Source organism: Phaseolus vulgaris, chromosome 6 (assembly GCF_000499845.2).
Source record: "Phaseolus vulgaris cultivar G19833 chromosome 6, P. vulgaris v2.0, whole genome shotgun sequence".
Taxonomy (NCBI): domain Eukaryota; kingdom Viridiplantae; phylum Streptophyta; class Magnoliopsida; order Fabales; family Fabaceae; genus Phaseolus; species Phaseolus vulgaris.
Window position 1 is genome coordinate 10,706,173 of NC_023754.2, and position 18,116 is coordinate 10,724,288.

The following is an 18,116-nucleotide window of genomic DNA, read 5'->3' on the forward strand; positions in this document are numbered from 1 at the left end:
AGCATACAAACTTTTATCCCTTTATGAAAATCTCTCACTTTCTTATATGTATGAAGCATTGAGACTTTCTAATATTTTATTTTACTTTTCATCTACTCACTTCTATAAAAAAAAGTAATTTATTAATTGATTTAAAAGTTTAAAATACTATTGATTATTACATTTTTAATTAAATCTATAATTTTATTTAATTTCTAAATATATTATACACTTATTATAGAAATGTGATAATAAATTTTGGAGTTTAATTTCTATGTGTAGTAACAAGTTTTATACTCTCAATTATAAATAATTATTATAAAATCAATAATGTATTATATGTGATAGTTTTTTTTGAATGAGCTGTACGATACTTCCATACTTTTAGTACACTACTTAGGTTTAGATTTTATATTAAAATAAAAAACAATTTAATATAAAAATTATTTATTATTCTAAAATTTTTGTTTTATTTTAAGAAAAAAAACTAAATAAATGTGCACCATTTAGAATTCTGAGAATTGAAAGTACAAATGTCAAAATGGGTCCACAAGAACAAGTGATCTCTTCAACGGTTCTGCGTCCAGTGAATTGCAATGACGTGTATCATTTCATCCCCACCATTATTCTACGAACCACAATTCTCAGTTTTTCATTTTTTCCATTCCATTTTAACAATTCTTTCAAAAATTTATTGTTTTCTGCACGTAATATTTGTTTTTTTTTCTCAATTTCCAAGGAACATTTAGATTCTTAGTTGTCATCCTCATATCATATTTGTTGAAACATTGTGTTAAAAGTTGTGTCCTTTTGAACTTCAATAAAAATTTTGCATTTTTGGGTTTTTAATTTCATAACCACAAACCCATTTTTGGACTTGAACTGGTTTTTTGTTCCCATGGCCCTTCATATTAGCAGTGGTTGTTTTGCTGTGATGTGTCACTCAAGAGTTATCAGAATAAGATCTGCTGCTGCTGCCTCAGAGGGTTCTTCTACTCTTAATACAGTGGTGGATGAGAAGGTGTATTTGGGTACCTCTGATTTGAAGGTAACAAGGTTAGGAATTGGAGCTTGGTCTTGGGGTGATACCACTTACTGGAACAATATGGAATGGAATGGTAACTTTCCTTTTCCACTTTTTACATTGTTTTGTATGAAAAAATTGTTGACTTTTGAGATAATGATGTAATTTCTCATTTGATTAATAATCTAAAACTTTATACACAGGCAAAGACATTAAACTCATTGTGATATTTTTTGGAAAACATGTTTAAGCCTTCTTTTTTATCTCTGTCAATGGTCAATGATGGAGGCAGTGAGTTGCACATGTAAAGAAAATAGCTTTCAATGTTGGAGTTAAATTGTCAAATGATTTTGAAGCATAAGTATGTGATTGTTGAATATAACAATTCTTATTCATTTGGTGGGGGTGGGGAAGTTGACAGCAATTTGAGGACTGTTGCTATCTTTGTTGGCTGTAACCTGAGGGTGTCACATTATTTGCTGTCTGAAACCAGTTTTAGGTGTATAGCTTCTGTACCATAATCTTCGGAAGTTGTCTAATAGAAGGAAGTGTGATGGGAAAGAATTGGAATCTCATGTTAATGATGTTATTGTAATATTTTTCACGTTTATCTGCATTAATATATGGGCTACTATGGTACAATTGGCTTGTGAGAGGGATAAGGATTGTGTAAGCTCACTAACCTGAAAACATAATAGTGTTGTGACAAGTGTTTGTTTGTATCATTAAGGTTTAGGTGATAAGCAGTACGTACCAAAGCAAAAATTGGAGGAAGTGAATGTGAAAGTAAGAATGGACCTGTATTCAAACACATGATTTAATAGTTCAAGCAAGTCATCCCCAATATAAATAATATTCTGTCTAACCTAAAATAAGTGGAGCTGGAAAATGAGAATTTCAGTTCAGAGAACACCCTTGTCCAAGTTCTTTGATTCTGAGACGTATAATACCAAATGAATTGCTTGTAATCAATCTCTCGTACTTTGTGTTGAGCTTATATCTACCATTGCAGTTTTGTATGCTTGTAAACTGAAACTGAAGAACATAAGTAAAAAGGGTAAAGAGGGTGATAGGAACTTGGCATTATGAGTGTTCGTGTCCCATATTGAGTAGTATGGGATGCTTGGTGAAATATTTAAATGTTTGGTTCTCCCTCTTATCAGCTAACTTTTGAGGGTGGGTTCCTCAAATACTTGGCTATTTATCAATAGTTCTACTACTGTTGGAAAAAAAGGTCAAGGTGAGTATTGCCTCAGTATTATTCAATAGATGGAAATGTAGATATTCCAAGTCAATGTCAATATTATGGGTAGTTATTGTAACAAACATTTTAATGAATCTTGGAAACTGATTTTATTACAGAGCTTCTACTTGTTTGTGTTTCTGTTAGAATTTTATTTGTTTTTTGTTTTAAAAGTTTCTTTTTATTTTCTACTCAAGATGTCATTAGATGCTATAATATATAAAAGTTCCAGATGTGAGCCACCATGAAGAGGCTTTTTCTGTCAGATAATATATATATGGTGTTTTGAGTTGAATGGATTGAAATAGGTTTTTAAATGAACAAAGTTAGATTATGAATGCATTCATTTTGGCTATCTGGTGATTGTAGATAGGAATGAGAAGGCTGCTAGAGATGCTTTCAATGCCAGTATTGATGGAGGTCTAACCTTTTTCGACACTGCTGAAGTCTATGGCTCTGGGGTGAGTGTTCATTTTTCTAGAATTCTTTGATGAGTCTAAATTCACCAAAGATGCTCTTCTTTTCAGCTGGCTTTTGGAGCCATAAACTCTGAGGTTCTTCTTGGAAGGTATGAATGAGCTTACATGATTTTCATAAGCAGTTTGCAATCACGAAAGGTTCACATTAGTGGTTCGATTTGTTTGTTATCTAAAGATATATCAAGGAAAGAAAAGAAAAGGATCCAGATGTTGAGGTTGCTGTTGCAACCAAGTTTGCTGCACTGCCATGGAGATTCGGCCGTCAAAGTGTTCTCAATGCTCTTAAAGATTCCCTCTGTCGATTAGGACTGACTTCATTGGATCTTTATCAGCTTCATTGGTCAGTATTTTATGAGCCTGTATAATGATATTAATTTGAGCATATTAGAATGCTAGATACTCATTGAGATTTTTTCAAATTACACTTACACTCCCTATTATTTTCATCGTTACATGTTCTCCCTTATAAGGGTGTGTAACTGTAATGTTTTTACAACTTAAGGAGGTGTATGTATTATGTAAAAGAAATGTGGCAAAATAATGTTCTTAAAACTTAGAAGTTTGTATAAAATTTTAAAAAACCTGGGGTCTGTAATTTGAAAAAAATCTCAAGAGTACAAGTGTAATTTACTCTGCTAAATTTTTCCAAAGTCCCTTGTTGATAATATATTTCCTGCTTTTCAGGCCTGGAGTTTGGGGAAATGAAGGTTGTTAAGTGTATCAAAATTATTTCATTGAACCATTCATTTAATAAGGCTTTTGGAGTCGTATATGTATATTTACTTATATGATCAGATTAAGAGAATGCTGAGTTCCTCAATTATTTACTTTTTAGGGTATATTGATGGTCTGGGAGATGCTGTTGAAAAGGGACTTGTGAAGGCTGTTGGAGTTTCAAACTATAATGGTAAATCTTTATGGCTATTATATGTTGAAGTCTTAAATATTGTGCAAAATCATTTCATAATTTTCATTGCATTTTAACCAAAACGAGATTGTGTATACAAAAGGTGTTAGAAAGTGTATTTCTACCATTTCACTTTGTTAAATTGATGATTATTAAGGCGTATCAAAAAGAGGAATGTATAGAGAATCTGATAATTGATTGGAGAGTTCTACTGTTTCTGTTCAAGCCTTGCCACTGTTATTGTTGGTATACACTATAATTGTAGCAGAATCTCTGAAAATACAATGTTATTCTGCTGGTTCTGGTCTAGTTCTGTCAGCACAAATAATTAACATCTATTTTTCTACATGATTAGAAAAGAGACTCCGTGAGGCTTATGAGAAGCTGAAGAAGAGAGGTATTCCATTAGCTACAAACCAAGTAAACTACAGCCTCATCTACCGTGCCCCTGAAGAAAATGGTGTAAAGTCTGTCTGTGATGAACTTGGGATTACAATAATTGCTTATTCACCAATTGCTCAAGGTGAACTCCTTTTCATTGTTGATATGTTTACTATATCTTTTTTTTTTAATTTTGCATTAAATATATCTGCCATAACCACATAGGCATAAAAAGGTATTTTTTATGAATTAAAGTTTAGTTACTTTAACATGGCATAAAATTTGGCTTACAGAAATTTGAGACAAGGAAACCTCTGACATCACTTGATCTTTTGATACTTGAAACAATGCAGCACCCCTCTTCTAGGATTTGTCTTCTTGGCCTAACTTTTGCATGAATGATTATTATTAGTATAATTATGGCAAATGCTAACCAATTTCCTTATGGCACTGGTTGAGAAATTAAAAGTAGTAAGTTTATATTGAGATGAATAAAAATGTTCTCAATGTACTCTCATATGATTTTTCAATAAAAATTCTAAATTTTTTCTCCTTTTGATTCCTTAGTTAGAGTTCTAAAGACATCTGTTAGCAAGATCCTATTAGTAGTAGTAGTATTAGTGGATTTTCAAACTGTAGTTTTAACAAACTCATGCAGAGAACTTCACATGCAAACACTCAAACTAGTAAGAGTTAACTATACTTTCAAAACAATATTTGAAAAGCATAATACATAAGATAAAAACCATATCTGTAATAATATTCAAACTCCAAGCAATGAAATGCTTTATACTTCATTCCAAGCATCATTACCTTGAACAGGTTTTCTGGCACTTATCTAATATATTCCAACCCCATTCGATGAAATTATGCAATATCTGCATCTTGAACAGGTGCTCTAAGTGGAAAGTACACTCCTGATAAACCACCTAGTGGACCTCGTGGCAGAATTTATACTCCTGAATTCCTAACAAGGGTAATGGTCTTCTGATATATTCAGATCTGATAACTTACACCCACATTACTCACTTCCTCAAGTGTTTATTTATTTTGCAGCTCCAACCTTTACTAAACAAGATTACTGAAATAGGAGAGAAGTATGATAAAACTCCTACACAGGTTCATGCTGCTCTTCAATTTCATTATATAAGTTGAACATTTGAAATATTGCACCATTTTTCTGTCTACTTTAACAATAGTAAGACACTACAACTTACTTCTCATGCTACCACCACCATTTTTCTGTCTACTTTCTACTTGATCCTTACTATTTGTGACTTTGGGTATATTTAGATAATTTTTTCATTAACACTTATCATATATGATAAGAAAATAAAAAAAAAACAAAAGGAGTCTTTTTCAAAAGTTATGCTTAAGTTAATCTCATTGGTTTCTCCAAAACTTATGCATAGATAATTTAGGGGGCACTTACTTTTGCTTTTACTTCTCTAAATGATACCTTATTTTCAGTCTATTTTTTGTTGTAGAAGAATTTGTTCAAGAAATAGAGAAAACTAAAGAAGTTGTTTTCAGTGTATCTTTTTTATAACATACCAAATGATGATTTTGATCAGGTATCACTGAACTGGTTAGTTGCACAAGGCAATGTTGTGCCAATTCCTGGAGCCAAGACAAAAGAACAAGCCAAGGAATTCTTAGGTGCACTTGGCTGGAGACTAACTGATGAAGAGGTGGCTGAGCTGCGTAGTTTGGCTTCAGAAATTAAGCCTGTCATTGGCTTTCCAGTAGAAAACCTCTAGTATTGTTAAACACAAAAATGGTTGCTGGGTGCACCTTCCAAAACAAGTATAAAAATTGTATCTGTTTATAAATATAGCTCTCATTATTTGTTATTACTTATTTTACCAAATACATAATATGATTTTTAAAATTAATTTGAAGGTTCACTTCACTTAATTTCTTCTATTTTATTTTAATTTCTTATGTATTATATCATATACTATATATTATGAAAATCATCCAAAACGGAGTTTATCTTTTTGTCGTGCATTATGTAACATTAAAAAAAATTATTAAATAATAATTAAGTTTAGAGATAAAACATAATTAGTCACTATATTAATTAAGTTGAATATTTATTTTATAAACTAAAAAAGTATTAATATCTAAAATAGTTTTTATTATTAATAAAAAGATATAAATTAGTTTTTAAATCAGTATCTAATATTAGCTACCAAGATTTTAGTTACTAATTATTTTATATTTTAAATTAGTTTTTATTGTGATTAATTTAGAATATAAAGTAATTAGTAACTGAAACATTGGTAACTAATGTTAGATACCAATTATGAAACTAGTTTATAAATTTCTATTAATAATAGAAACTACTTTAAATACTAATAGTTTTTTAGTTTATCTAATTTAGTCAATATAGTAACTAATTATTTCTTGTCTCTAAAATTAGTTTTTATTTAATGATTTTCTTATAGTGATATGAACTATGGTAAAGTTTCTAGACTTAATATTTCTTGTCCCGTTAACATTTTCATGAAAAGACATCTTACATGTGTTTAGAACAATTGCAATCATAAATGTGAATATAACACTAATATAACTTTTCTTTTTCTCTCACGGCCTCTTGGTTCTTGGGAGGCTCTATTCTTTGTTTTTCTCTTGAGTAAGTTTCCTCTTGTGGATAATTTTTCTTGGGATAAGAACTAGAGTGCGTATTTTCTTTTTTGGAAAAGGATTTTCTTAAATTGTGTAGTTCTATCTTGATATAAAGTTATATCAAATGTAGAAGTTCAAATTTATCTCTTATCTCAAGTCTTAATCCACTCATAAACCTAACTATGGTGGTGTTTTCTTCCACCTAATCCTATATCTGATCATCTTCAACTCCATCTTTTGTCTATACTCTTCTACATTCATGTTCCTTCAATGACGCTTTTGGAGCTTATTCATAGGCTCACGATTATAATAGGATGGGACATGTCTCTTAATCAACACACCCTCCTAACATTCTCAACACTGTATTTCTTTCTTAAAAATAACATGTCATTGATTATACTTTCCCATAATTCATCAATCCTTTCACACATCATACATCCATTAAAGATAAAATATTAATTTATAAATATATAAATAAACATTCATTGAAATTAACAAAAACCATTACAAAATAACCAAAGAAACAAAATTAGAAGAAGATTTTTTAGCTAGAGAAAAAATAATTTCGCTTGATTGAAAATTTCATCGCTTGAGCCGAGTGCAAGCTCAATTCTAGTGCTATTTTTGCTTGAGTGAGAATCCTCTCGCTTGAGCAAAAATAGACCTTAGAACAACCCAAATTTTTACTCCATTTTTGCTTGAACCAGAATCCTCTCGCTTGAACAAAAATGAACCCGAGAGCAAGACAATTTCACTATCATATTCTACCTCAAGCGAGAATCTTTTGCTTGAGCAAAAATATCTCACTTAAAAGAAAATAGTAGAAAAATTATACTCTTCAAGTTTTCACCCAAAAAAATAATCAATACTCAAATTTGTATTTTTCAAAACATAAGACCAATATGATATCACCTTACTTAGAGTTAAATAGTTACTTTCAATGTTAATATATATATATATATATATATATATAATCTCTAAATATAATTCATTCAAATTCAACAATCAATAATAATCAATATTTATACTTGAAATCAATCATACTACCATTCAAACACTCTCAAAAAATTCTTTAATATCACAATTAACATGTACTTACCCATTTAACAAAAATATATCATCTCTATACTTTCACATCTAATCTTGTTTATATAATTAAATTGTTCATTATTTATTTGTAAATTTATATTATTATTAGTAAAATTAATTTAGATGTAAATTATTTTATTATGATAATATTTAAAATTTTATCTACAAAATTACATTATGTTGAATTCTTTAGTTGTTTCATATATATTAAAACATTATTATAGTAAAAAATTTAAACTAAAATTAAATTTGAAAGATTATATATTAAACATATATAGTATTTGTAATTTTTTTATATAAATTGATTCAAACATTAATTCAAAGGTCTGAACATTAATTACGTACTTAATGTCTTTATATAAGTTGAGTAATGATTTAAAAGTCTGATTATTAACTTTATTGACTTAATGTCTTGATAAGGTCGACGACCCACTTTTCACACTATTGAATATTTTTGTCAATTTCTATGAATATAAAAGAATGAAGAAAATAATACTATTGTATATAAGACCATTTTCGTCTCTTCTTTAATTTTAAAAAGTGTTTATGAAATTCATATAATAAATAGAGACAATTACGTACTATATTAAGCATAACATGATGTCAATTATTGATAAAAGTGAAAATGTAGTTGTGGACAATAAAAGGGGATGATTTAAATGTTATCTATGCTTTGTTTAGTTTGAAACTTGGAAAGTAGATGTCTGATTTTAGTGAATTAGATATAAAAGGTGGAAAGATTCACTTTAATAGAAATATAATGAATTTGAGTAAAAGATTTATTAGTAAATAAGATAAATAATTGGTTTAGTATAATCATTTTTTATATATTTTACTTTTAGTATAATAAGATAAATAATTGGTTTAGTATAATCATTTTTTATATATTTTACTTTTAGTATAATAAGAAAAAAATTACAGTTTTAATATAAAAACTTGAATTTTATTAATTTTATTTAAATTTTGTTAATAATTGAATATATGTTTGATTTTTAGTAACGGTCAATATGTTTACTAAAAAGAAAATTAAAGTTAATATATAAATAAAATTAACAAAAATAAAGTTTTTGTGTGAGATTATAATTTTTTTATTATACTAAAATAGAATATATCAATAATATTTATCGTACTGAATCCACTCTTTATCCTAGTAAATATGATTAGTTTGGTTGAAATAATAATGATTGGTCGGTGAAATTTTGGTGTATATTTTAAAACATAAACATTTTTTAGTTAAAAAAATCATTTCCTAAAAAATATTAATTATTTAAAAATATTATTTATTAGTTATCAATAACAATTATAAAAAATTAATAAATAGAATTATTTTAACCAATTAAATATTAAATATAAAGGTAAATTAGTAATTTCTCAAACAATCTTTACCAAATCTATCATTTTTTAAAAATTTTTTATAAATAATTATACACCACTTAATCTAAGCACACAAAATGATCAAAAAACATTTCCACAAATACCAACAAATATCGTAAATGATATAAAATAATGTATTAATGTGTTACTCGCGAAACCCACAAATCAAGCCATGATTGAGTTGGAGAAACGTGTTTACTTGTTTTTGAGACTAAAATTGACCATGCCACACTAACCAATCACCAAAACATTCTCTTCTTCATAGTTCAAAACATGTCATGTCAAGTTAGACTTTAACAAGTCTAAGTTTAGTTTTAGTTGAAATTGTCATGTTTGAATCTGATTTCTTTTCTCATTAATTAGTTTGGTTTAAATTATTTAAAAGTTTTATTTGAACTTGTAAATCTTTTCAAAAGTTTTTCATGGTTAAAATTATTGTTTGTGCTTACACTTTTTCACAAATTAAAATTTAAAATATAAATTATACTGGTATAGGTGAGGTCGACCCCTGGTCTCCTTGCCCGAGACCCACCTGGCTGTCCGAGACATGACCGAGACCAAAGGAAAACTGGCCGAGACTTGAGAGACTTGGCCGAATGACGAGGCCGACGGCCTACCTGGCCGAGACCTTAGAAGACCTGGCCAAGATGACTGAGACCATGGAAATCTGGCCGATGGCCGACTCATAACAGGAAAACTTGGCCGACGGTCGACTGTTATTACCGTTAACGCTCAAACCAAAGCCAGTGAAGCTAATCCATCATTAAGAATTAGGTAATACGACCTTAAGCGGTATCCACTCTGATAAGCGGGCCCAACTAGGTAGGCCCATTAGAATAATATAAATAGTACGCATCCCAATGAGTAAGGTATGTCATTTATTACTGTTCACCTACTTGAGAGCTGACCACTCGCTTTACTGACTTGAGCGTCGGAGTGCCTTCGCAGGTACCGCCACCATCCGGTGTCCACCCAAGACCGAGTGCCGAAGGAGAAGCAGGAGGACGAGAGGAATCCCAGCTCATCACCCAGTAACCTGACCGACCGAAGGAAGGAGAAGAAGACTTCAATAGTTCTCTAGGTCCCATCTCCTTAGCAGGAACATAAATAAATAAATTAAAATTCATAAATTCCAATGTTGTTTTCGGAAAAAAAATATCTTCAAAAAATTAAATTGCAAAAAAATATATTAAGAAGTGGACTTTAGGCCTAACTCAACCCCATAAAATAGTCTTATGAGGTGAGGTTTGCACCCACTTATATACTATGAAATTTCATAATCTCTAGTCGATTTGGGATCTCCAACAAAATATAACCTAGTCATTACAACAAAACTTATTTTTAGTGGAGGTTATATTTAGTATTTTCGGTGATTCTAACTCCTATTAAATGTGTTTCCTGTTGTTTGTCTTTTCCTGAAAAGAGTCGATGTCGCTAACGGATTATTGACGAATTTGAGTAACTTCTAGAAGATCAATTTTTTTCCAACGATTTTGTAAATTCTCATTACTTTCAAATGTTTTTTTAAACCTTGTTACTTTCAAAAGAATTTTCTAAACTCAATTATCCGACATAACTATTATCATGTTTTGTCCAAAGATTTTAGGATACAAATTATACTTCTTCCAGATTAAATATATCATCAATGATGGTAAGTTTGCAATGGTAACTAATGTATTTTTAGGCACCACTAATTTTCATAAAATGAATTATATATTGGTTTCTTTTATTAGTTTTGACTTAGTTCTTTTGTTAATTATGTGGATCAAGAGATTCTCAAGGCTTGGGTTTATCTAGGAGTTATGTTAGCAGTAGGTATAATATTTAAAAATATGTCCATGGTAAGAGTGTGGACTTCTTATTCTGCAAATGTAAATTGTTCTAAAATTTCAACCAATTTAGACTTAAGTTCAAGTGATCTCGATCTGATGTTAACTGAAGATTTAATTGAGCAGAGCAAAGATATTCCTCGTTCCATCTGTTCTTAATCCTAATACTATTTCGTTAGTTATATCAAAATAGAGTGAAAGCAAAACTATACTAATAAGAAAAAGTATTACTCATAGGGTTGAGGTTTGCACCCACTTATATACAACGAAAGGCTCTAGTCGATGTGGGATCTCCAACACACCCCCCTCACGCCGAGACTGCCAACTCGTGCGTGGGACTATATATTATGGGTGGTCCGATAGCGGCCCGATAGCGGGTGGCACGATAGGCCCAACAAATACTCGCTAGGATAGGCTCGAAATGGCTCTGATACCATATTACGAAGTGGACTTTAAGCCTAACTCAACCCCATAAAACCGGCTCATAGGGTTGAGGTTTGCACCCACTTATATACAACGAAAGGCTCTAATCTCTAGTCGATGTGGGATCTCCAACAAAAAGATAAATACTTAAGCCAATAAAACTTAACATTAATGGGTGTTCAACATTTAATGGCAGTGTTTTGGCTTACTTTGTCAGTTTCTGCAGAAAACTGAAAGTTCTAATTAATCTTTGTGGATGTGTTAGAGATGCATCTGATACTTTAATTTTAATTTTGACTTAATTTGATTTTAATTGAGTGTGATTTTAAGAGTCACAAATGTTAATAGTAAAATACAAGTTACTTATTTAGTCATGTTACAAAATGAATGATAAGTTCTTTACATATAACTTTGTTGGAAACACCATGAAATACTGAAATATCAACTTTTTTTTTTCTATACTTAAACACTATTATTCCTAGACCTTATGTTTGTTGTTTTTTAAGTCAATTTTTGTATAAAGATTGTGATGTTTCTGAAATGTATTTTCCTGATAAAAAAAATAAATTATTATGGTAAAACAAATTGTATTATGTACCAAATAAATAAATGATAATTATATTAATTATATAAATACCTTAATGCATGTAATTCTCATAAAAGAAATTGTGTAAGCCCGTAAATATGCATATGTTAGTCGTTATTATTCGCTAATATTATTATACACAACATAAAAAACCAATTGAATGCTCATGTGTGAATTTTTGTAGTAATTTTAATATTTATTGATGTATCAACTTTATATATAAATAAATAAAGAGTAAATAGTGTCACCTCAAAAATATAAAACACTAGTATTTGAATATTTTCCTCATAAAATAAGATTAGGATGTATAAAAAAATAAAATTATGTTAATTATTCATCACATTTATTTGCGTTACATAAAAGATTTTTTCTCATTATATCTTCGAAAAATAGATGTAAACTTAATTTTCTAATGGATGGTTTATTCTTATCTTTGTTTGTCATAATATAAAATATGGTCTCTTAAATAAATTCTTTCTCATGTCATTTATCTTAATGGTTTCTATCAATATCATATCTTCTCAATCAATAATTGAAAATTTCAATCTATTTGTTCTAAGATTTTTAATATGCAAAATAAATATTTGCATATACATATTTTCAAAAGATACATATTGATTCGTGTTTTTAAATGTTACTATTTTATTTATCACATTTCTACTACAATCTTAAAAATTTAGTGTTTATTATATCGTATAATTGTCCTATAAATGGAGATGTTCTATATATATTAAAAATCTCTCTATTATTTTCATAAAAAAAAACAATACAAATGAAAAATAAAGAAAGTGAGAAAACAATTATATAATAATTTATATAACACATAGTGAAATGCAAACAATCGGACTCATTATTGGATTCATGTGCATCAATTTAAATTGTTCATATAATGATTAGTAAGAATAACTGAGCTTCAATATAAATGATCTTTCAATTTGATAAAATATCACTCATTTAAATCTTGAATGTCAAACCTGTAACTATATATAATTTAATTTGCACTTCAAAAATAAAGTCAAACATAAAGTGAAGTCAAAGGACACTTTACTCAAATTCAACAATACCAACCAGAATATTTTCAATGTGTTGATTCGGACTTTTTTTTTTACCTTCTGAACTTGTTTTTCTACAAAGAGTGTGCACACTCAAGAATCAAAGTACCATTAATTTCTTTCATACTGTTAGGTCAGAAAATCATTTAGGAACATCAGTTATACTGGTCAACAAACATTCAATTAACTTAGAAAATTATTAAATGCAAAATAGACACAACAAAGCATTCAAAGTTCACATTCCCATGCTAAACACAACTGTTTTAATATTTTATTATCAAGTATTAATTATATATAACATATAGTTAGTTTTTTACAATGTATTAATGATAACTCATCAATACCATCTGTCAAAACAAACAAACACACATATAAATATATAATATTTTTCATACTTCATTACCTTTGTGTTTAAATAAAATTATTTAATTTTAATCAATTTATCTATCATAATAATTCAAGTGTGAAATTATTTCTTGTAGTGGGTCTTTCGTTGCTATAAGATTGAAGTTTGAAATAAGGTTTATTTCTATCTTCATATTTAGGCATGCTTTTATAAGGTCCTCCCACTTGAGGTTTAGCAAGTCTGTTACTATTTTTCAAATTCTCAACTACTTTTGCTTTCTCCACTAGAGTAAGAAAATCTCTAATGGACATAGGAACCCCCACTTCTTTAAGTTCTTGCTTCAACCCAAACTCAAATTTTCTACATCTCTAAGCCTCAATCATGGTCTGGGTGTAGAATCTAGCTAGGTGTTTGAACCTAGTAGCATATTCAGTGACTGAAAGATTTCCTTGTTCCAGCTGCATGAATTCAATTTCTTTTGCATACCTGACACTATCAAGAAAATACTCCTCCAGGAATCTTACTTTGAAGTTCTCCCAAGTGGCATCTTCTCCTTTGTCTTCCATCATTTGCTTCATGCCTATCCACCAAAACTCAGCTTCTTCAATAAGCATATATATGGCATAAGATAACTTTCTCTCTTCAAGGTATTGAGTAGCCTCAAAGATTCTTTCTATGTCTCTCACCCACTGGTCTGCTCCATCTGGATTTACCTTGCCATTAAATTTGGGTGGATTGTGTCTCAGAAAATCCTCCAAACTAAAAGTATGGGGTTGTTGATGAAGCTGAGATGCTTCTGCTGCTAATCTAGTTGTTTCTAATTGATGAAGGGCGACCTGATGTTGTTGTGCCATAGTAGCACTCTGTTGTTGCAAGGATGTTGCCATCATCTCTATTGCCCGAGCTAAGTTGGGCATATCTATTGGTGGAGGAGGAGTAGATGGTCTACGTGCCATCTTCTAAGCACATAAAGAATTGGATTAGAAATTACTAAAAATTTCCAACTACATATTTAAGACGAATTAACTTCAAGGAATTAATCATACGAAACAGGTAAAAACCAATCAAAACTTATCTATAAAATGTATTTTAGCTACTTAGAATTAAGATAGAAAATAATCTTGATCAAGTCATGAGTGTGCACCCTCACCACTCTATCAAGATTCTTTTCATTCTTAATACTTTCATATTTATTCATAACAATTAACTTGACTCGAACACAAACAAGATTTCAAGAAAAACAACTTTGTCAAACATCTTATTAGAAACTTTTAACTAAGTTTTGAGGCTAGACTTAAACAAAAATCTACACGCAGGAGAAACAAAATAAACCCACTACCCTCAGATTATCCTAAGGATGAACCGCTCTGATACCATTAAATATAACACCCCATAATTTACATATAACTATTACAATAAAAGTTCTACCAGTTTCTATACAAACTTAGAGTTTTTCAAAACATTTCTAATACATGATTAGGATTTATAGAAATACAAATATTTACATATCCACAACTCAAAGTAAAACTCTGAAACCTCTAAGGCTTTCATGTACATGTATGGTCATCTGCTCGTGTACATAGTACAGTCATCGCAGTTCAAACACAACAAGAAAAGCAAGGGTAAGCTAGTGAAAATAGAATTTTATAATATACACACTTAAATCCAAAGAGAAAATCAAATTACATTATCAATTTCTCAAATTATTCAATTTTCTTCTAATCTCAACAATAAAACAATCACATAGGTCTCACATGGATCTATACATCCAGAATATTCAATAAACAACGTCTTCCGAAAGACCCGTATTAAGTAAGTCCTACCAGAGACTAACACCTGATCCAAAGATTACCAGTGAATCCAACAGAAAGGATCAGGGTAAGTTCAATAAAACCCAAGCCGTGCATCTCATATGTCACGGTGTGCATGAACTCCCCCATCAGCTTCTCACCACCTGATATCTTAGTCTATGTGACTTAGATCAACAGTGAAGTTCGAAGATCTCTGTTACCACATAGACATCAATACTTAATACACAACAAACATCAATCCATACATTATCCCAAATGTATGAATTCAATTCTATATCATTCCGTCATACAATATCATTCAAAAAGTGATCCACAATATTCAAAAGTCTATTTGACATAAAAAAATAACACTTTAATACTAAATCATCAAAACCTAATATTTCCACAAATTTAAATAATATATAAACAAATAACCCAATATATATAGACACACAACATCCCTGCAAGAGAAATTGAATATTGGGATCACGTCCCTTCCACATCCAGATCTTCTAGCCTAGGGTTCTATTAAAAATTAAATTTAGCTTCCCTTACCTCAATTGCTTGCTTTCCAACCAACTTTTAGAATTTTATTCCCCATAGTCTGGATAAGCTTCAAGATTTACGAGCCTAATGCAAGTTATCCAAACAGAACAAAAATTCAGTATATAGTAGAATAAGTTGAGAGGATTAAACTTCTCAACTGACCCCACCAAGATTGATGACTAAATCCTAAGGAAAAATAGAGAACAAAAGAACTTTAGAGCAAAAATGAACTTACTCTGTTTGAAAATTTGATCGGGTAGAAATGTTCCTTAACTCCTCTGCTACAACGTGGTCTGATCAAATTCTAAAATAGATGAAGATTGAGAGAGAAAATTAAGAGAGAGGGAGAGAAAAGAATATGGAGAGAGAGAGAAAGAGGGAGATAAGGAAGAAAGGAAAAAATATGCGTGCAGGTGCAAGGGGTTTCTGTTTTGTTTTTTAAAAAAAGTGCTCTTACATAAAGAATATATATATATATATATATATATATATATATTTAATTACTAATTATTTAACTTTTTAAATAATCAAATTGACATATAGTATCCTGACCTTTCTACTTGTGGAGGTATTTTCCGTAAGGGTATGGAGAAATTTATTGGCGTTTTCTTTGCGTTTCTTGAAGTTCAGATTGTTATGGTTGCTGAGTTTTATGGAGTTATACATGCTAGAGAGGACGCTCAAAAGATGAGGCTCATTAATGTTTGGCTTGAATGTGGTTTTGCCTTTGTTGATGTTGTGTTTACTGCTAAGACTAATGTTCCATGGATGCTTCGTAATCGATGAAATACTTGTCTTAATTACTATGAGAAAACTAGGTTTATGTTTTCTCATATTTTTTGTAATCGATGAGAATGCGTGTGCAAATAAGTTGACTAATTTAAGATTTATTTATAGAGAATCATTTCATTGGTATAATAGGCTCCCATCTAGTCTATTCTTAGAATTCTTTAAGAATAGGTACCTATGTATCGTTTTTGTTAACATATGAGTTTTGGTTTAATCCCTCGTATTTTTGTATTTTATTTTTTTTAATAATATTTTTTCATGTGATGACAAATAATTGTTATTACTTAAGGTGTCAGTCTAGCTGAGATATCAAGTTGCATAATAATACCTAACATGAAAGCTTTTATAAAAAAAATAAAATTAACATATATAATATCCTTTATTGTTAATAACTAATTTGTGTAAAAAATATACAATCAACTAACTTTAATAAGACTTTTTCTCATACAGTTTATTTATAATTATTTAAAATAAATCACTACTAAAAAAAAATATTAAATAAAAATTATTTTTTAAAAATCAAAATAATTAATTACTACTAAATTAGAGACTATTTTATAAACTAAAAAAATTATTGGTATCTAAAATAATTTTTATTATTAATCAAAATTTATAAAATAGTTTCTAAATTGGTATCTAACCTCTACCAAAATTTTATCCACTAACTACTTATATTCTAAATTAATTTTTTTAGATACTAATTTAAAATTTAAAATATTAATAATTAAATTTGGTTATTATATAATGTTTTTCTTAATTGTTAGGATACATAGAGAGGAGGAGTTAGTTAGAATTAGAATAGTTACTTGTTTTCTAGTTAGATATAAATAAGAAAGAAGAAGATGGGGAGGGACACTCTCTAATATTTTTGTAGATTAAACTTTAATTCTTTGTGAAGGGAAAGCCTAGAAGAAAAGAGTGCTCTCCTATTTTTTTTTTTTTTAGATACTAATTTATATATTTTTATTTATGATAGAAACTACTTTATATATATTAATAATATTTTAATTTATAAAATAACATATAATTTAATTAATATAATTATTTTTTTTATTTTTTATTTTTTTAATTTAATAATTATTTTAGAGAATTATATGTTGATAATAATAAAAAATTATACTGCTGTTAAATTTTAAATCATGATATCATATGTAATAAACTTGTTATGTTTTATAATAATTATTTTAAAAATTATATATATATATATATATTCATGATAGTTATTCATCTCTTGATTAAATAAATTATCCCTAATCAATAAATACTTTTAGTCTTTAATTTGAGAAAACTTAAACTTAAACCAATTAAAAAATATTTTCATTTCCAGCCTTATCCTATCATAAACTTTAACAACAACTTTTGGTATGCCCTAATGGGTACATGCCAGGAAGGGAAGTGCAACTGTGTCAGCTCCTTGTTCAACAATTTCTTTCAACTACAACATTTACTTCTGCACATAAAAAACTAAAAAACTTTTTTCTGATTCAGTGTTCCAAAAGTTCATAATAATCCAACTGCAACAATACACACCTGCAAATTCTGAGTCTGCAGATTAGTAGTAGTTTAAAATACTAAAATATATGACAAAGGTGTTCATTTAAAATGAAAATATATTAACATATAATAAGAATAACAAATAATATGAGAT

General features: G+C 29.1%; 1 protein-coding gene across 2 annotated transcripts; it reads left to right on the forward strand.

The window, feature by feature from the left end:
* Positions 1-540: 540 nt before the first annotated feature.
* Positions 541-5,930, forward strand: LOC137831085 (uncharacterized oxidoreductase At1g06690, chloroplastic). Of its 2 annotated transcripts, none has more exons than XM_068638611.1 (10): positions 541-1,097; positions 2,616-2,707; positions 2,774-2,814; positions 2,901-3,065; positions 3,410-3,432; positions 3,561-3,632; positions 3,988-4,155; positions 4,907-4,989; positions 5,070-5,132; positions 5,588-5,930. In XM_068638611.1, the coding sequence occupies exons 1-10, from the start codon at positions 878-880 to the stop codon at positions 5,771-5,773; spliced, it is 1,113 nt and encodes a 370-aa protein (XP_068494712.1). In that variant the 5' UTR covers positions 541-877; the 3' UTR covers positions 5,774-5,930. The 2 variants fall into 2 exon arrangements, with proteins under 2 accessions (XP_068494712.1, XP_068494714.1); XM_068638613.1 differs by having other exon boundaries at positions 554-1,097; positions 2,620-2,707.
* The last annotated feature ends 12,186 nt before the right edge of the window (positions 5,931-18,116 follow it).

What these genes read in the sequence shown, in the direction of transcription:
- LOC137831085 (XM_068638611.1), top strand. Translation starts at nt 878, where the DNA reads ATGGCCCTTCATATTAGCAGTGGTTGTTTTGCTGTGATGTGTCACTCA. An exon ending in TCTGAGGTTCTTCTTGGAAG is followed by an intron (nt 2,815 to 2,900) that starts GTATGAATGAGC and finishes TGTTATCTAAAG; the next exon opens with ATATATCAAGGAAAGAAAAG. An exon ending in TGGAGTTTCAAACTATAATG is followed by an intron (nt 3,633 to 3,987) that starts GTAAATCTTTAT and finishes CTACATGATTAG; the next exon opens with AAAAGAGACTCCGTGAGGCT.